Source organism: Salmo salar, chromosome 13 (genome assembly GCF_965601325.2).
Source record: "Salmo salar chromosome 13, fSalSal1, whole genome shotgun sequence".
NCBI lineage: Eukaryota > Metazoa > Chordata > Actinopteri > Salmoniformes > Salmonidae > Salmo > Salmo salar.
Window position 1 is genome coordinate 99018082 of NC_138303.1, and position 20805 is coordinate 99038886.

General features: G+C 43.1%; 1 protein-coding gene across 5 annotated transcripts in view; it reads right to left on the reverse strand.

The window, feature by feature from the left end:
* Positions 1-2082: 2082 nt before the first annotated feature.
* LOC106568322 (protein transport protein Sec31A) overlaps positions 2083-20805 on the reverse strand; it is a 41387-nt gene continuing 22664 nt past the window's right edge. For 4 of the 5 annotated variants that reach the window (XM_082960506.1, XM_082960504.1, XM_082960508.1 and 1 more), the window contains 7 exons: positions 18463-18568; positions 15955-16254; positions 13175-13233; positions 4853-5065; positions 4538-4657; positions 4299-4370; positions 2083-4125 (listed from right to left, as the gene is read on the reverse strand). In XM_082960506.1, coding sequence (XP_082816632.1) covers positions 3946-4125; positions 4299-4370; positions 4538-4657; positions 4853-5065; positions 13175-13233; positions 15955-16254; positions 18463-18568 — 1050 coding nt within the window. In that variant the 3' untranslated portion in view covers positions 2083-3945. The remainder of the gene's footprint in view (positions 4126-4298; positions 4371-4537; positions 4658-4852; positions 5066-13174; positions 13234-15954; positions 16255-18462; positions 18569-20805) is intronic. The other variant, XM_082960507.1, reaches the window with a different exon arrangement.

Consider the following 20805-nt stretch of genomic DNA (forward strand, 5'->3'; position numbering starts at 1 on the left):
GATCTAAGAAAATAACTTCCAAAATCATATTTTACTATTCTGCTTTTTAGCCACAGGTTTTGACGCAATAGGAATGTTTGTAGACGATGTTGCATGTTTGACATAAGAGGATTAAAGTAGGTGTTGTGTGAAAATATTATTCTGTGGGTGAAATGAGGAGCCCATCTGTACAGGCTTGACATTTTACAGTAATGTATCATGATAAAACATTGGAAATTTGAGGGAAAAGATCAGACTGGACATTTGTGATAGCATATTTGTTGCATACTGTTGTCTTACTTTACAATATACATAGTTATACCTACTGTACATACAGTGCCTTCAGAAATTATTCATACCCCTTTACTTATTCCACTTACTGTTTTATGCAGCTTGGTCTTAGAGCATTTCATACTATTATGTTTAGTATTATATGTTGTGTTTCGTATTGGTAGCCTATGTATTAATTTGTGGATGTTCACCCATTTCAAATATGTTACGAATTACAATTCATATATGTTATGAATTTGCAAAAAGTACAATATGTTTACGAATTTGCAAAAAATTCTTCAAACTCTGTCAAGTTGGCTGTTGATCATTGCTAGACAACCATTTTCAAGTCTTACAATCGATTTTCAAGCCGATTTAAGTCAAAACTGTAACTAGGCCACTCAGGAACATTCAATGTCATCTTAGTAGGCAACTCCAGTGTATATTTGGTATTGTGTTTTAGGTCATTGTCTTGGTGAAAGGTGAATTTATCATCTCACTGTGTCGTTTGAAAAGCAGACAAACAGGTTTTCCTCTAGGGTTTTGCATTCCGTTGAGTTTTATCCTAAAAAACTAGTCCTTGCCGATGACGAACATACCGATAACATGATGCAGCCCCACCATGCTTGAAAATATGAAGTGGTACTCAGTGATGTGTTATGTTTGGGTCAAATCCAACACAACGCTTTGTATTCAGGATACAAAGTTCCTTTGTTTGCAGTTTTACTTTAGTGCCTTATTGCAAACAAATGTTTTTGAATATTTTTTATTCTGTACAGGCTTCCTTTTCACTCTGTCATTTAAGTTAGTAGTGTAGAGTAACTTCAATGTTGTTGATCCATTCTCAGTTCTCCTATCACAGCCATTATTATTATTTGACAATGCTGGTCATTTATGAACATTTGAACATCTAGCCCATGTGCTGTTATAATCTCCACCCGGCACAGCCAGAAGAGGACTGGCCACCCCTCATAGCCTGGTTCCTCTCTAGGTTTCTTCCTAGGTTTTGGCCTTTCTAGGGAGTTTTTCCTAGCCACCGTGCTTCTACACCTGCATTGCTTGCTGTTTGGGGTTTTAGGCTGGGTTTCTGTACAGCACTTCATGATATCAGCTGATGTAAGAAGGGCTATATAAATACATTTGATTTTATTTCATTAAACTCTTGTTTTAAAGTCACCATTGGCCTCATGGTGAAATCCCTGAGCGGTTTCCTTCCTCTCCGGCAACAGCGTTCGGAAGGACGCCTGTATCTTTGTAGTAACTGGGTGTATTGATACACCATCCAAAGTGTAATTAATAACTTCACCATGCTCAAAGGGATATTCAATGTCTGCTTTTTACCCATTTGCCAATAGGTGTCCTTTGTGATGCATTGGAAAACCTCCCTGGTCTTAGTGGTTGAATCCGTTTGAAATTACCTGCCCGACTGAGGGACCATATAGATAATTGTATAATGAGTGGTACAGAGTGGAGTCATTCAAAAATCATGTTAAACACAAATATTGCACACAGTGAGTACATTCAACTTATTATGTGACTTAAGGACATTTTTACTCCTGAACTTATTTAGGCTTGCCATAAACAAAGGGGTGGAATACTTATTGACTCAAGACATTTCAGCTTTTCATTTTTAATTAATTTGATAAATAAAAACAATTCAATTTTGACATTATGGGGTATTGTGTGTCGGCCAGTGACACACAATCTCAATTTAATCAATTTTAAATTCAGGCTGTAACACGACATGTGGAAAAAAGTCAAGGGGTTTGAATACTTTCTGAAGGCACTGTAGGTCTTAGTCTTAGTAGATATGAGGGCAGGCAGAGATTGATATAAAAGCTAATAGTGACCATCTTTATTTTGTAAATACATAAGAAATTACAAATTCAAGATACGAAAAAGTCCCTTTATGTCTTCAGCCATCAGGTCAAGGCTGAAGATGGAGCCATACAGTCAAGACACATCCATCATTCTCCGTTCCAACACACTGGCATTACATCCAGACACTCCTAAGATGAACATCTCCATAGAGCACAAGGAGGACATGAGATAAGTTAACTGTCCAGTTGATTCATGAGATTAGATCTTTTTTCATTGGTCAGTATTTGTAAACGTAAAGAAATTTTGTCTATTAAAACATGACATCCAAGCTGTTTATGACAAACATTTAGTAACCTCTCAAAGCAACTGATTTTAAAATGACAAAGCAGCATGTTTTAAATAAATACTATTTATTGAAAATATTGTAATGTTGTTGATTAAAAAATGTCCTCCTCTCAATATTAGTGTCTTTCTCTTCTTACCGACATAAAATAGACAAATAGACTGTTTAATCTACAGCCTTAATCATACTGAAGACAAGAACAGAGAAGAAACAAATCAAAACTATGGCGTTAAGCCCATGATGGCATGACCACCATTATTAGAAAGCCAGTCCCCTCGTCATGAACCTGACATTAATAATACCCACTTAAAACAGTCTGACAATGATTCCAGGCATAATGTCTTAGCATGCATTCCTCCTGTGTTTTAAAGTACAGTCTCTGGTTTCTGTGTTTTAAAGTACAGTCTCTGGTTTCTGTGTTTTAAAGTACAGTCTCTGGTTTCTGTGTTTTAAAGTACAGTCTCTGGTTTCTGTGTTTTAAAGTACAGTCTCTGGTTTCTGTGTTTTAAAGTACAGTCTCTGGTTTCTGTGTTTTAAAGTACAGTCTCTGGTTAAAAGGGGAGGAACCTCCATTGCACTCTGCGCTGTCTGAAAACCATGATTACATAGAAAATAAACAAGTAAATTAAACAGAATGACAAAGATCTTAAAACAACATAAAATACATGTATTTTGAACACATTACCCCTGTGACAATGATAAGACTGGCTATATCAATATATCTTGGTCCTTTTCCCCGCACGTGTCTACTGTACTGTTGTGATACCGGTGGCATGGCTTGTGTTCGAGTTGTAAAAGGGGAGGAGGGGAGGGGACTCAGTCTGGAATGGGAAGAAAAATTCCAACAGTGATGTCATAAATATCATGATTCTTGAGGAAGTAGAATATCTGCACTGAGAGCCAAATGGAACTTCCACTAAAGTGAGTTGATTAAAACACCTGGCTCGCGCCTCCTGAGTGGCGCAGTGGTGGTCTAAGGCACTGCATCGCAGTACTTGAGGTGTCACTACAGACCCGGGTTCGATCCCAGGCTGTGTCACAGCCGGCCGTGACCGGGAGACCTATGAGGCGGCGCACAATTTGCCCAGCGTCGTCTAGGTTAGAGGAGGGTTTGGAAGGCCGGGATTTCCTTGTCCCATCGCGCTCTAGCGGCTCCTTGTGGGGGGCCAGGCGCCTGCAAGCTGAAATTGGTCGCCAGGTGTACGGTGTTTCCTCTGACACATTGCTGTGGCTGGCTTCCGGGTTAAGTGAGCAGTGTGTCAAGAAGCAGCGCAGCTTGGCAGGGTGGTGTTTCGGAGGACGCATGGCCCTCGGCCTTCGCCTCTCCCGAGTCCGTACGGGAGTTACAGAGATGGGACAAGACTAACTACCAATTGGAGAGAAAAAAGGGGTAAAAAGTACAACAAAAAAACAAAACACCTGGCTTGCATGTTGACTTTCTGGTCTTTTTTTTATGACCTCATCAATCCCTGCCCAATCCTTCTCCATCTCACCCCAGACTCAGAGGAGTGGGGGAGGGTCTCTCCTCCTGCTCAGACCCCCAGTTTGTTGGCTTGTGTCAGAACCACCTTGAGCACAGGCATGAATGCAGACGTCTCGCTGAAGTTGCTGCTACTCACTATGTGTGTGTGGATGTTGAGGCTCTCCATGTAGGAGCGAGACTCGATGCATTGCACCATGTTGTGCAGGCCTCGTACGATGGCCAGGGAGAGCTAGAGAGAATGAGCGAGACCGAGAGACAGACGAAAGAGGGAGAAATTGAGAGAGATAGACAGAGCGTTTGACAGTGAGAGAGATTCATGGTGTGAGTGTACGTCTCAAAAATGATATGCAACATTCTAACATGGAATATAGAAGTGTAAGAATGTAGAATTATTCAACTCACTGTCTGCTCACGTAGCTTGTCGTAGAGGGCCTCAAGGCGCTTGTTGGCGTCATCCAGCTTCCTCTTGGTTTGCTGTGGGGGATGAGACAAGTACATTGAAATGTTTCTTTCTTACAATCACTTTGCAGCTAAATTAATTATATAGGAATAAGTTTTATTTGAAGAGGCATCTAAAGGTCTGTGTACTACAGAAAGGTCTGTAACTGAAGGGGATTTCGTTTTTGGAGGGCTGTACTCACGGGGTCTGCGGCAGCAGCCAAGCACTTCTGAATGAGGCCCTCAAAGGTGTTCTTCAGGACCTGGTGCTCCTCAGGGATGGGCTTCTTAGTGACCTTCTCAGCAGGTATGGACTGCAGCGGCTGGACGGTAATCACAGTACATGGGTTTAGACTGGAATTCTTGTGAATCATTGTGGAGCTTTCTAAGTTGCAATTGTACCACCTTACAATGTTAAGAGCTTTGAGGCCATATAGCACTACTAGTAATGTAATCCACTATCAATGTTTCTCATAATCTTAAAATCAGGAATAGGCCAATTTATAAAAGGAACAGACCAATGCCTGTATGACATCTGCAGTAGGGGCTCCGGGCGCTCCCTCCACATTCCCTCCATGTGTCTTGGGCATGCCAGGGTTCATGGGTAGGGGGCCCTGGTATGGTTCCTGGTTCTGGGCTTGGCCTGGGGCCATGGGCTGGGGGTCCCCGGCACCAAGGGGAGAAAAGATGGGGGCCGTGATGGGGGCAGGAGGATTGTAGTTCGCTGGAACCTGGAAGGGGGAGAGAGTGTGTGAGTGGAGAATAAATAAATAAAAACAAACACACACAAAAGTTTGGGGTCACTTTGAAATGTCCTTGTTTTTTAAAGAAAAGCTAAACATTTTGTCCATTAAAATAACATCAAATTGATAAAAAATACAGTGTAGACATTGTTAATGTTGTAAATGATTATTGTAGCTGGAAACGGGTGATTATTTTATGGAATATCTACATAGGCGTACAGAGGCCCATTATCAGCAACCATCACTCCTGTGTTTCAATGGTTGTGTTAGCTAATCCAAGTTTTTATCATTTTAAAAAGGCTAATTGATCATTAGAAAACCCTTTTGCAATTATGTTAGCACAGCTGAACACTGTTGTCCTGATTAAAGAAGAAATAAAACTGGCCTTCTATAGACTAGTTGAGTATCTGGAGCATCAGCATTTGTGGGTTCGATTACAGGCTCAAAATGACCAGAAACAAAAACCTTTCTTCTGAAGCTCGTCAGTTTATTCTTGTTCTGAGAAATGAAGGCTATTCCATGTGAGAAATTGCCAAGAAACTGAAAATCTTGTACAACGCTGTGTACTACTCCCTTCACAGAACAGTGCAAACTGGCTCTAACCAGAATAGAAAGAGGAGTGGGAGGCCCCGGTGCACACCTGAGCAAGAGGACAAGCACGTTACAGTGTCTAGTTTGAGAAACAGACGCCTCACAAGTCCTCAACTGGCAGCTTCATTAAATAGTCCCCGCAAAACACCAGTCTCAACAACAACAGTGAAGAGGCAACTCCGGGATGCTGGTCTTCTAGGCAGAGTTCCTCTGTCCAGTGTCTGTGTCCTTTTGCCCATCTTAATCTTTTCTTTTTATTGGCCAGTCTGAGATATGGCTTTTTCTTTGCAACTCTGCCTAGAACTCCAGCATCCCGCAGTCGCCTCTTCACTGCTGACGTTGAGACTGGTGTTTTGCGGGTAACAGATGACATTCATTCTGACAACCTCTGAAACTCCCTTCAAATCAAAATGTATTGGTCACATACACATGGTTAGAAGATGTTAATGCGAGTGTAGTCATGTGTGTGCTTCTAGTTCCAACAGTGTAGTCATATCTAACAAGTAATCTAACAAATTCACAATGACTACCTTATACACACACAAGTAAAGGGATGAATAAGAATATGTACATATAAATATATGGATGAGCGATGGCTGTGCGGCATAGGCAAGATGCAGTAGATGGTATAGAATACAGTATATGCATATGATATGAGTAATGTAGGATATGCAGACATTATTAAAGTGGCGTTATTTATAGTGACTAGTGATACCTTTATTAAGTCAATTTATTAAAGTTAGTGATGACTGTTTAACAGTCTGACGGCCTTGAGATAGAAGCTGTTTTTCAGTCTCTCGGTCCCCGCTTTGACGCACCTGTACTGACCTCGCCTTCTGGATGATAGCGGGGTTAACAGGCAGTAGCTCAGGTGGTTGTTGTCCTTGATGATCTTTTTGGCCTTCCTGTGACATCGGGTGCGTAGGTGTCCTGGAGGGCAGGTAGTTTTCCCCCGGTGATGCGTTGTGCAGACCGCACTACCCTCTGGAGAGACTTGCGTTTGTGGGCGGAGCAGTTGCCGTACCAGGCGTTGATACAGCCAAACAGGATGCTCTCGATTGTGCATCTGTAAAAGTTTGTGAGTGTTTTAGGTGACAAGCCAAATTTCTTCACCCTCCTGAGGTTGAAGAGGCGCCGTTGTGGCTTCACCACGCTGTCTGTGTGGGTGGACCATTTCAGTTTGCCCGTGATGTGTACGCCGAGGAACTTAAAACTCTCCACCTTCTCCACTACTGTCCCGTCGATGTGGATGGGGGGGTGCTCCCTCTGCTGTTTCTGAAGTCCACAATCATCTCCTTTGTTTTGTTGACATTGAGTGAGAGGTTATTTTCCTGACACCACACTTCAAGGGCCCTCACCTCCTCCCTGAAGGCCGTCTCGTCGTTGTTGGTGATCAAGCCTACCACTGTCGTCTGCAAACTTGATGATTGAGTTGGAGGCATGCATGGCCACGCAGTCATGGGTGAACAGGGAGTACAGGAGAGGGCTGAGAACGCACCCTTGTGGGGCCCCAGTGTTGAGGATCAGCGGGGTAGAGGTGGTTTCCTACCCTCACCACCTGGGGGGCGGCCCGTCAGAAAGTCCAGGAACCAGTTGCACAGGGCGGGGTCGAGACACAGGGTCTCGAGCTTAATGATGAGTTTGGAGGGTACTATGGTGTTAAATGCTGAGCTGTAGTCAATGAACAGCATTCTTACATAGGTATTCCTCTTGTCCAGACTGGATAGGGCAGTGTGGTGGCGATTGCGTCGTCCGTGGACCTATTTGGGCGGTAAGCAAACTGGAGTGGGTCTAGGGTATCAGGCAGGGTGGAGGTGATATGATCCTTGACTAGTCTCTCAAAGCACTTCATGATGACAGGAGTGAGTGCTACCGGGCGACAGTCATTTAGTCCATTTACCTTAGCTTTCTTGGGAACAGGGACAATGGTGGCCATCTTGAAGCATGTGGGCACAGCAGACTGGGATAGGGATTGATTGAATATGCCCGTAAAAACACACCAGCCAGCTGGTCTGCGCATGCTCTGAAGATGCGGCTAGGGATGCCGTCTGGGCCGGCAGCCTTGCGAGGGTTAACACGTTTAAATGTTTTACTCACGTTGGCCATGGTGAAGGAGAGCCCACAGGCTTTGGTAGCGGGCTGTGTCAGTGGCACTGTATTGTCCTCAAAGCGAGCAAAGAAGTTGCTTAATTTGTCTGGGAGCAAGAAGTCGATGTCTGCGACAGGGCTGGTTTTCTTTTTGTAATCCGTGATTGACTGTAGACCCTGCCAAATATGTCTTGTGTTTGAGCCGTTGAACTGCGACTCTACTTTGTCTCTATACTGATGCTTTGCTTGTTTGATTTCTTTGCGGAGGGAATAACTACACTGTTTGTATTCGGTCATGTTTCCGGTCGCCTTGCCATGATTAAAAGTGGTGGTTCGATCTTTCAGTTTTGCACGAATGCTGCCATAAATCCACAGTTTCTGGTTAGGGAAGGTTTTAATAGTCACAGTGGGTACAACATCACCGATGCACTTGCTAATAAACTCGCTCACTGAGTCAGTGTATACGTCAATGTTGTTGTCTGAGGCTACCCGGAACATATCCTAGTTCACGTGATTGAAGCAATCTTGAAGCGTGGAATCCGATTGGTCAGACCAGTAGTTTAAACCTGAGCACGGGCGTTTCCTGTTTTAGTTTCTGTCTATAGGCTGGGAGCAACAAAATGGAGTCATGGTCAGATTTGCCGAAGGGAGGGCGGGGGAGGGCTTTGTATGCATCGCGGAAGTTAGAGTAGCAATGGTCCAGAATGCTAGCAGCTGTGTCACGCATTTTATATGCAGATTGAATTTAGAAAGCCTTGTTCTCAGATTAGTTTTGTTAAAATCCCCAGCTAACAATAAATGCAGCCTCAGGGTATATGGTTTCCAGTTTACATAGAGTCCAGTGAAGTTCTTTCAGGGCCATCGAGGTGTCTGCTTGGGGGGGGGGGGGGGGATCTACACATCTGTGACTATAATCAAAGAAAATTATCTTGGTAGATAATGCGGTCGGCATTTGATTGTAAGGAATTCTAGGTCAAGTGAACAAAAGGACTTGAGTTCCTGTATGTTGTTATGATTACACCATGAGTCGTTAATCTTAAGGCATACACCACCGCCCTTCTTCTTACCAGAGAGATGCTTGTTTCTGTCGGCGTGATGCGTGAAGAAACCGGGTGGCTGTACCGACTCTGATAACGTATCCCAAGTGAGCCATGTTTTCGTGAAACAGAGAATGTTACAATCTCTGATGTCTCCCTGGAAGGCAACTCGTGCCCTAATTTCATCCACCTTGTTGTCTAGAGATTGGACATTGGCGAGTAATATGCTCGGAAGCGGTGGATGGTGTGTTCGCCTTCTAAGTCTATATTGTTGAAGTAATATGGCTACAGGTTCATCTGCCTCACCTAAAGTCCATTCTTGTGGGGAGCTGCTATAGACCACCAAGTGCTAACAGTCAGTATCTGGATAATATGTGTGAAATGCTTGATAATATATGTGACCTCAACAGAGAGGTATATTTTCTGTGTGATTTAAATATTGACTGGCTTTTATCAAGCTGACCACTCAAGAAAAAGCTTTGAACTGTAACCAGTGCCTGCAACCTGGATCAGGTTATCAGTCAACCTACCAGGGTAGTTACAAACAGCACAGGAATGAAATCATCCACATATATTGATCACATCTTTACTAATGCTGCAGAAATTAGCTTTAAAGCAGTATCCAAATCCATTGAATGTATGGATCACAATATAGTAGCCATATCTAGGAAACCCAAAGTTCCAAAGGCCGGGCCTAATATAGTGTATAAGAGGTCATACAGTAAGTTTTGTAGTGATTCCTATATTGTTGATGTAAAGAATATTTGTTGGTCTATGGTGTGTAATGAGGAGCAACCAGACACTGCACTTGACATATTTGTGAAATTGCTTATTCCAGTTGTTGATAAGCATGCACCCATTATGAAAATGACTGTAAAAACTGTTAAATCCCTGTGGACTGATGAGGCATTGAAAAATTGTATGGTCGAGAGGGATGAGTCAAAAGGAATGTCAAATAAGTCTGGCTGCACAACCGATTGGCAAATGCACTGCAAATTGAGAAATCATGTGACTAAACTGAATAAAAAGAAGAAGCTATACTATGAAACAAAGATAAATGATATAAAGAATGATAGTAAAAGCTTTGGAGCACCTTAAATTATATTTTGGGCAAAAACGCAAACTCAGCTCCATCATTCATTGAATCAGATGGCTCATTCGTCACAAAACCTTGCCAATAAAAAAATCATTAAAGTAATTGGCAATATTAAAATCTAATTTAATTAGTCACATGCGCCGAATATAGCAGATGTAGACCTTACAGTGAAATGCTTACTTACGAGCCCCTAACCAACAGTGCAGTTTCAAAAAATACGGATAAGAATAAGAGATACAACTAACAAGTAATTAAAGAGGAGCAGTAAAAAACAACAATATATACAGTGGGGTGCCGGTACAGAGTCAATGTGCGGGGGCACTGGTTAGTTGAGGTAGTATGTACATGTAGGTAGAGTTCATTAAAGTGACCATGCATAGATGACAACAGAGAGTGGCAGTGGTGTGGAGGGGGGGGGGGGTCAATTGATTAGAAGTTCAGGAGTCTTATGGCTTGGAGGTAGAAGCTGTTTAGAAGCATCTATTAGCAAACTTAGGCATGCCATGCCAGCAACAGACGCTGACACTGCACATCCAAGTATAAATAATGAAAAACAAGCATTGTAATTTTGAATTCCGTAAAGTGAGTGTGGAAGAGGTGAAAGAATTAATATTGTCTATCAACAATGACAAGCCACCGGGGTCTGACAACTTAGATGGAAAATTACTGAGAATAATAGCTGACAATATTGCCACTCCTATTTGCCTTATCTTCAAATTAAGCCTACTAGAAAGTGTGCACCCTCAGGCCTGGAGGGAAGCAAAAGTCATTCCGCTACCTAAGAATAATAAAGCCCCCTTTACTGGCTCAAATAGCCGACCAATCAGCTGGCTCAAATAGCCAACCAATCAGCCTGTTACCAACCCTTCGTAAACTTTTGGAAAAAATGGTGTTTGACCAGATACAATGTTATTTTACTGTAAACAAATTGACAACATATATTCAGCACGCTTATAGGGAAGGACATTGAACAAGCACGGCACTTGACTGATGATTGGTACAGAGAAATTAATGATAAAATGATTGTGGGAGCTGTTTTGTTAGACTTCAGTGCGGCATTTAACATTCTCGATCATAGACTGCTGATGGAAAAGCGTATGTAATATTGCTTTACACCCCCTCCTATGTTGTGGATAAAGAGTTACCTGTCTAACAGAACACAGAGGGTGTTATTTAATGGAAGCCTCTCAAACATAATCCAGGTAGAATCAGGAAATCCCCAGGGCAGCTGTCTAGGCCCCTTTTTAAAATCTTTGAGTAAAGCCAGTGTGTCTATGTATGCGGATGACTCAACACTACACACGTCAGCTACTACAGCACTTAAAGTGCTGCAGTTAGTTTCAGAATGGATGGCAAGGAATAAGTCAGTCCTAAATATTAAAAACTAAAAGCATTGTATTTGGGACAAACCATTCACTAAACTTCAACTCAATCTTCTAATAAATAATGTGGAATTTGAGCAAGTTGAGGTGACTAAACTGCTTGAAGTAGCCCTGGATTGTAAACCGTCATGGTCAAAACATGTTGATACAACAGTAGCTAAGATGGGGAGAAGTCTGTCCATAATAAAGCGCTACTCTGCCTTTTTAACAACACTCAACAAGGTAGGTCCTACAGGCTCTAGTTTTGTCTCACCTGGACTACTGTTCAGTGGTGTGGTCAGGTGCCACAAAGACACCTTGGAAAATTACAACTGGCTCAGAACAGAGAAGCACGGCTAGCCCTTAAATGTACACAGAGAGCTAACATTCATAATATGCATGTAAATCTCTCATGGCTCAAAGTGGAGGAGAGATTGACTTTATCACTACTTGTTTTTGTAAGAAGTGTTGACATGCTGAATGCACTGAGGTGTCTGTTTAAACTACTAGCACACAGCTCAGACACCCATGCATACCCCACAAGACATGCCACCAAAGGTCTCTTCACAATCCCCAAGTCCAGAACAGACTATGGGAGGCACACAGTACTACATATAGCCATGACTACATGGAACTCTATTCCACATCATGTAACTGATGCAATCAGTAGAATCCGGTTGGGGGAAAAAAACAGACAAAAATACACCTTATGGAACAGTGAAGACACTCAGGCACACATAAGACACACACTCTACACACACATACGTATTGTAGATATGTGATAGTAGAATAGTGGCCTGAGGGAACACAATGTGTTGTGAAAAGTGTTATGAAATGTAATGTCAAGTAATATTTTCAATTGTATAGAACTTCCTTAATGTTTCTAGACTCCAGGAAGAGAAGCTGCTGCCCTGGCAGGAACTAACGGGGGTCCATAATAAATACAATCCAGTTGTGTCAAGGCGGCTGGACCATTCTGGATACACACAGGAAACTTTTGAGATTGAAAAACCCACCCTCTTTTCTTCCCAATTTCGTGGTATCCAATCAGTAGTTACAGTCTTGTCTCATCGCTGCAACTCCCGTACGGACTCGGGAGAGGTGAAGGTCCAGAGCCATGCGTCCTACGAACCACAACCCAACCAAGCCGCACTGCTTCTTGACACAATACACATCCAACCCGGAAGCCAGCCGCACCAATGTGTTGGAGGAAACACCGTACACCTGGCGACCTGGTCAGCGTGCACTGCGCCCGGCCCGACACAGGAGTCGCTAGTGCGCGATGCGACAAGGACATCCCTGCTGGCCAAACCCTCCCCAACCCGGATGACGCTGGGCCAATTGTGCGCCGGCTCATGGGCCTCCCGGTTGCGGCCGGCTGCGACAGAGCCTGGGCTGGAAGCCAGAACCTCTGGTGGCACAGCTAGCACTGCCTTAGACCACTGCGCCACCCGGGAGGCCGTGCGTTGAAGTTCCTGACAAAAACCGGTACGCCTGGCACCTACTACCATACCCAGTTCAAATGCACTTCAGTCTTTTGTCTTGCCCATTCACCCTCTGAATGGCACACATACACAATCCATGTCTCAAATGTTTCAAGGCTTAAAAACCTTCTTTAACCTGTCTCTCCTCATTCATCTACACTGATTTATGTGGATTTAACATCAAGAAGGGATCACAGCTTTCACCTGCATTGTCTATATCATGGGAAGAGTTTTGTATACTCAGTGTATGTATGTATGTATGTATGTATGTATGTATGTATGTATGTATGTATGTATGTATGTATGTATGTATGTATGTATGTATGTATGTATGTATGTATGTATAATCCCCTACTCCTGTGTCCTGGAGAGCTATAGACCCAGGGTCAGTGACCACAGCATGATACTGTATGTGTTAGTAGTTGTGTGATAGGTCTCACCTTCTTCTTCTTCGGCACTCTGCTCAGGGTAGGAGGGTCATTCCAGCCGTTCTGAGGGCCTGTGGAGAAGCAGAAAGAAACCCATCACTCACCCATCTCCTCACTACAGCCTGGGTGCCACTTTCTCTAGCTTGGCAAGAGACAACCACAGTTAGACTGGCACCCAGGCTACTCACAGCACAACACTGGAATGATTCGGGCATAGAGAACGGGACTTGTAAGAGCTGTTTTTCATAAGTGGGTATGAAGAGAGGGATATTGAATATTTCATTTAACGATTTCTTGGTAGCATGGATAGGCAAAAATATTATCATTGCTTTGATTGCTCTTATTTAAAAATGACTTAACATTTACATTTTTACATTTTAGTCATTTAGCAGGCGCTCTTATCCAGAGCGACTTACAGTAGTGAATGCATACATTTCATACAATTTCATACATTTTTTTCTGTGCTGGCCCCCCGTGGGAATCGAACCCACAACCCTGGTGTTGCAAACACCATGCTCTACCAACTGAGCTACAGGGAAGGCTTAAATAGATTATCCGGTAATTCTGTACACTTTTTGCCAGTAGTTCTGAATGTAGCGCCCACGAACCAAAAGTGGTCCCAGAAAATTGCGTACTACATCACATATGTGCAGATATGTGCACCATGTCATTGCTCTCTCCCTCTCTCTGCTGTGTGTGCGTCTTGCTAGCTGTCACTCAAATGGTGAGGGGCTGAAGCTCATTGGCTTAAACTCAAATTGCTAGAGGGCTGGCCCACGTGGGGATAAATGTAGCGAAAATGCCGGCGCAGTTTCCAGGGAACAGTCACTTTCAAACCAGGGATGTCGTGGCTGAGGTAAAACAGTAATTCTGCTCATAGATTATGCATACATGAAATACACATTGACACATTCAGCCAAAGCGGGAGGTTTAAAAAAAAAACTTACTAATCGCCAAAGTTGAAGCAAGCGATACATCTCATAGTGCATCAGCAAGACAACAAGCAACGGCAAATTTTATTTACATTTCAGTAAATTACCAAAACAGTTTTAATTTAGGCTAAATGTATTGGTATTTGAGCAGTGTAGCCTGGGCTGACCCCTAAATGGTATCATCATGATCCTTCTACCTGTAATTTTCATCAGGATATTGCCTGCCCTAGACAGCCAAGCAAAGCTCTGAGCCATCCCAAATGGACTCAAATTTACCACCAACCCAATCATTGCTGCTTGCGCTCCTGCCCAGACCCCCACACATCGGGGCCGACCAACTGACACTCATACCCACGTTAACCTCTTGGTCAACAGCATCATGGTAGTTAGAATTATTGTCCTGGGTACTTCCGGTCTGTGACAGACCTGATTATGTGATAGCTCCCGTTAAAATCATCTGGTTTAAAAAAGAAATAGAAGTTGGCTCTTTGATTAAATATGAATCTATAAAACAGAAGTTGGCTCTTTGATTAAATATGAATCTATAAAACAGAAGTTGGCTCTTTGATTAAATATGAATCTATAAAACAGAAGTTGGCTCTTTGATTAAATATGAATCTATAAAACAGAAGTTGGCTCTTTGATTAAATATGAATCTATAAAACAGAAGTTGGCTCTTTGATGAAATATGAATCTATAAAACAGAAGTTGGTTCTTTGATTAAATATGAATCTATAAAACAGAAGCGGAAATGCAACTAACTTGCTGTTGGTCATCAGGAATATTGGCAAGCGCTTTGATGGTTTTGATTACATTGATGAATGATCTGGTCAGGCCCGGTGGCAGACATTTCCGGGCAGTAATTATATAAGGTAGCAGAGCTGAGCTGTCTATTTAAATTCACCACCTTCCATGAAACAGGTACTGTCTGGATTCTATCCTTCTGTGAATGAAACAAATACTATACAACATTTCCCAGAACCAACAGGGCACATGTGAGAGAACAGTAATATGATAATGACAATGATAGCTAGGGAACTACTAATAGTACACTCAACATTTAAATTAGTCATTTAGCAGACACTCTTATCCAGAGCGACTTACAGGAGCAATTAGGGTTAAGTGCCTTGCTCAAGGGCACATCGACAGGTTTTTAATCTCGGAATTCGAATCAGTGACCTTTCGGTTACTGGACCAACGCTCTTAACTGCTAGGCTACCTGCCGCACCTCCCACAAATGTGTTGTTGATACTCTACCTGTAAATGTTTACACCTAATAAAGTCCCATTTCATTTAACAAGATGCTAATAACATCATACACTTCGGTTACCCCAGAAGGCCAGACAGGGCCATGTTAATAAGTATCAGCCATATTTCAGAGGAGTAACAGTGTCAGTTGAGAAACGCTTCCTCAGCTTTCCCCACCCAGGGATAGAGGTGTGAGAGAGGCTTGGAACAGCAGCTGTTGACTGTCTGAAGGCTGTCTGCACTGTGCTCACTAAGCAGATAGACAGCACATATAAGGCCATAGGGAGGCAGGAGGCAGTGTATTTGGACACTGTCTACGCAACTGTCTGTCACTTACTCAATTTTAAGACCAGTTCCATATGGAGCCCTAGCTTCCTATGTTGGTCTCTAACCCTAAACATGACATTAGGTTAGTCTTTTTAACTGAAATATGGCTTTGTTCCAATATCCACACTAGCATAGCACTTTAGAATACAGGTCCAATACATTGTTTTTTTCTAAAGGGCTATTGTGACATTGGAACAGAGCCAGTGACACCTCTGACTGAGTACTGGCATGTTGTAGATGATTGGTGGATGGCGAGAGGGGCAGAGCCATGATCAGGCTGCGTACCTGAGGATCCGGTTGGAGGAGGCAGCATGTACGAGGCAGGCGACCCCGGCCCGCCATGTTGGAAAAACGCTCCAGTGGACAGAGGAGGCGAGAAGGAGGAAGTAGGAGAGAAAGGAGGATGAGAAGGAGGAGCGGAAGACAGAGGCTGGCCCATGGTAGGAGGTTGGTAGAGGGGTTGTTGAGTGTACTGGGGCATGAAGCCTGGAGCTGGGGTTTGAGGTGAGGAGGAGGAGAAGGAGGGAGGAGGAGGAGCAGAGTACTGAAGAGTGCCAGGGTTGTACTGGCTGGCCGGAGGGTAGGCTGGGGTTCACAGGAGAGAGAACAGCATGCATTAGTCACAGAGTTACATTAAAGACTTTAACAGTGCTCACTGTGGGTCTTTAACAAAAGTAACATGCATTCTAATTTCTAGCAGTTTAGGAAATGGAAGCATTTTTCTGTTAATAATTACAATATATGGTAACATTACAGAAAAATGCTTCAACTTAGTTCAAAAGTACAGTCGTTGCCAAAGATATTGGCACCCTTGCACTTTTTTCAAGTAACTCACAATTTCCCCCAAAAATAAGTTGAAATTGACCAAAATATTTGGTCTCCACAATTCTTTATTTCACTGTCAATAATACAGAACCTTTGATTTTGATTCAGAACTTAATATATCCATTTAAATCTAAAAATAAACAGATGGCATTGACTAAATTAATATTTGGTAGCACAGCCTTTGGTCAAAATAACTGCAATCAAGCGCTTCCTATTGCCATCAATGAGCTTCCTGCACCTCTGTACTGGCAGTTTGGTCCACTCCTTTTGTGAAAACAGCTCCAATTCTCCCAGATTTGAAGGGTGCCTTCTCCTAACTGCTGTTTTCAGATCTCTCCATGAGTTTCCAATGGGATTTAGATCTGGACTCATTGCTGGCCACTTCAGAACAGTCCAGCATTTGATATTGAACCATTCATTGGTGCGTTTTGAAGTGTGCTTGGGGTCATTCTCCTGCTGGAAGACCCATGACCTTCAACAGAGACCCAGCTTTCTGACACTGGGTCCGACATTGCGCTCCAATGCCTTGGTATTCTCCTGATTCATGATGCCATGCACACGTTCAAGGTACCCAATGCCAAAGGCAGCAAACCAAAACATCACTGAACCTTCTCCATGTTTGCCTTCGGGGAAGGTATTATTTTCTTTGAAGGCTTAAATTTTGTTTTCTGTAAACATAGAGATGGTGTGCTTTACCAAAAAGCTATAATTTGGTCTCATCTGTCCACAGGACATTCTCCCAGAAGGATTTTGGCATGTTCGCGTGTGTTTTGGCAAATTGCAGTCAGGCTTTCTTATGTCTCTCTCTCAGCAGTGGGGTCCTCCTGGGTCTCCTACCATACAACCCCCTTTCATTAAGTTGATGACGGATGTTGCGAGTTGAACTGTCATACCTCGTGTCTGCAGGTCAGCTTGAATCTGTGTGGCAGTTGATCGAGATGTTTTCTCCACCATTCTAACAATCCTTCGCCGTAATCTTCCATCAAGTTCTCTCTTGTGGCCACACCCAGTGAGGTTGGCTACAGTGGCATGGGCCTTAAACTTGTTGATAACATCACGTACGGTGGAAACAGGAACAAGATCTCTGGTGATGGAGATTGATGTACACACAGTGACACAAAACAGGAGAACGAGTCCTTTTCTCTATTCAAACTAGTTGAATGAGTGATTTTTATATTGCAGGCACAAGCAACTCACAACAGGTGGGTTCAATTCCAAAGTAAAAGAGAATCACCTGCTTGGAAATCAAATTATTTCTAACTACTTCTAGAAGGTGCTAATAATATTGTCCGGGCCATTTTAGGATTTCTTTGTGGAATAAGCTAAGATTTAGTAAATTATTTTAAAAAAAATGGTTTTGTTCAATTGCAAAACAAAGACATACATATGTGGATACCAAAATATGTTTGAATTTCAACAGTTTTCTGGAAGAAATTGTGTATTATCTGAATAAATTGCACAGATAACAATATTTTTGGCCATGACTGTATGTAGATTTTTATAGAGAGACTATCAGGCATGAAAAATGCGTCATTCAGAATGGGACATCATGCAGAGTGATAGTTAACAGCCAAACGTTCTCATTTTAATTTAGGGTGATATTTCAGGTTTAGATAAATCGCCAAAGAAAGGCTCAAGGCTGATTAGCAAAGAACATTCCAAATAGACACTAGGAAAGCAAACATTCAACAGAAAATGCTTGGTTTAAATTTAGAAAACAGGGCATTGAAGATAGTCTGACTTGGAATACAGTTGGAGACACTAACTGTATTTAGAATATCCAAGGCTAGCGAGGCCACGATTGCGAGGACGTGCGAGGCCACGATTAGCTCGAGCATATTGAATGTATACTCCAAATGTGTTGGTGGCAGCATACACACTTAGAAGTGTTCAGTGTGCCATTTTCCTTCTACACGAAGAAGAGAGCACCTATCACCTGGAAGTGGTTGTGATGTTTGAGACACTTACACTGGTACTGATGTGAGAACATGGGGGGGTATGCGGCGGCCGAGGAGGCTGGGGGGGCAGCTGACCCAGGGGGAGGCGTCCCATACATGGGGGGTGTCGGCTCAGCCTGAAATGATAGGCAGGACAGACACAGGAGATGACATCACAGACTCGGGGGCTACATTCCAAATGGCAGCCTCTGCCCTAAAGTGCACTATTTTTGACAAGAGCCTTATTCCCTGGCCTATAAAGTGCATCAAAGGGAATAGTGGGGATGTGCATCTTTCCCTTTCAAGACAATTCGATACGCATCTAGATACATGGGCTCCGATAAGATACAAGAACGATTTGTTTACAATCTACACCTGCATTTCTTGCTGTTTGGGGTTTTAGGCTGGGTTTCTGTACAGCACTTTGATATACCAGCTGATGTAAGAAGGGCTATATAAATACATTTGATTTGATTTAAGTTTGAAATGTTTCGGTGCGATTCAATTTCATTAGAGGAACTAATCGATAAGATTTGGTTTGATGCACTAAGTTGTTGCTTAAACATATCCATTTTACATTTAAATTCATATCTGCTGCTGATGGAGCTCATGAGCTGGACCTCTGAGCTGGATCTGTCTGAGCTGACTTCTGTGTTCGTGTATGTGTGTGAATTATGTATGTCTGTCTATGGTATGTGTGTGTGTGTGTATATATATTCACTATATATATATATATATACACAAAAAAAAGTATGTAGACACCCCTTCAAATTAGTGGATTCTGCTATTTCAGCCACATCAGTTGCTGACAAGTGTATAAAATCGAGCAAAGCCATGCAATCTCCATAGACAAACATTGGCAGTAGAACGGCCTTACTGAAGAGAACGTGGCACCGTCATAGAATGCCATCTTTCAAACAAGTCAGTTCGTCAAATTTCTGCTCTGCTAGAGCTGACCCAGTGAACTGTAAGTGCTGTTATTGTGAAGTGGAAACGTCTAGGAGCAACAACGGCTCAGCCTCGAAGTGGTAGGCCACACAAGCTCACAGAACGGGACCGCCGAGTGCTGAAGCGCTCAGCGCATAAAAATTGTCTGTCCTCGGTTGCAACACTCACTACCGAGTTCCAAACTGTCTCTGGAAGCAACATCAGCACAATAACTGTTCATCGGGAGCTTCATGAAATGGGTTTCCATGGCCGGGCAGCCGCACACAAGCCTAGGATCACCATGTGAGATGCCAAGCCTCGTCTGGAGTGGTGTGAAGCTCGCGGCCATTGGACTCTGGAGCAGTAAAACGTGTGATGAATCACGCTTCACCATCTGGCAGTCTGACGGATGAATCTGGGTTTGGCGGATGCCAGGAGAACGCTATTGTTCATAGTGCCAACTGTAAAGTTTGGTGGAGGAATTATGTTCTGGGTCTGTTTTTCATGGTTCGGGCTAGACCCCTTAGCGCCAGTGAATGGAAATCTTAACGCTATGCATTCTAGATGATTCTGCGATTCCAACATTGTGACAACAGTTTGGGGAAGGCCCTTTCCTGTTTCAGCATGACAATGCCCCCATGCACAAAGCGAGGTCCATACAGAAATAGTTTGTCGAGATCAGTGTGGAAGAACTTGACTGGCCTGCACAAAGCCCTGACCTCAACCCCATCGAACACCTTTGGGATGAACTGGAACGCCGACTGCGAGCCAGGCCTAATCGCCCAACATCAGTGCTTGTCCTCACTAATGCTCGTGGCTGAATGGAAGCAAGTCCACGCAGCAATGTTCCAACATTTAATGGAAAGCCTTCCCAGAAGAGTGGAGGCTGTTATAGCAGCAAAGGGGGAACCAACTCCATATTAATGCCCATGATTTTGGAATGAGATGTTAGACAAGCAGGTGTCCATATACTACTGGTCATGTAGTGTATGTCTATGGTGTATGTACTGTAGGCACCTGACCTGAGCCATAAGGGAAACTGGGCATCTACCACCCCACTATCAGTTAGATTAGGCTACTTTGAAAACTGTTGCAGGTGTGTGTGTATTGAGATCACTGCAGCAGGCAGCTTAGTCCCCTATTGGCTGAGTCACATGAGCGAGAGAGGAGAGAGCAGCACGCGCGCACGTCATGACTTTTTACCGGTTGTAGGTCGGCTATTTAGATTGTCATTATGGAGACACCTATTTTTTTTCTTCCATAAAGCATATTAACATGCTAGAACTGATGCCCATCAACAAATAATGTCGGCAAATCACTGGAAAACGTATTTTTACCACAGGTAAGACAAAAAAAACACTTTTTACTGTTCTAATTATGTTGGTAACCAGCTTATAATAGCAATAAGGCACCCCGGGAGTTTGTGGTATACGGCCAATATATCACG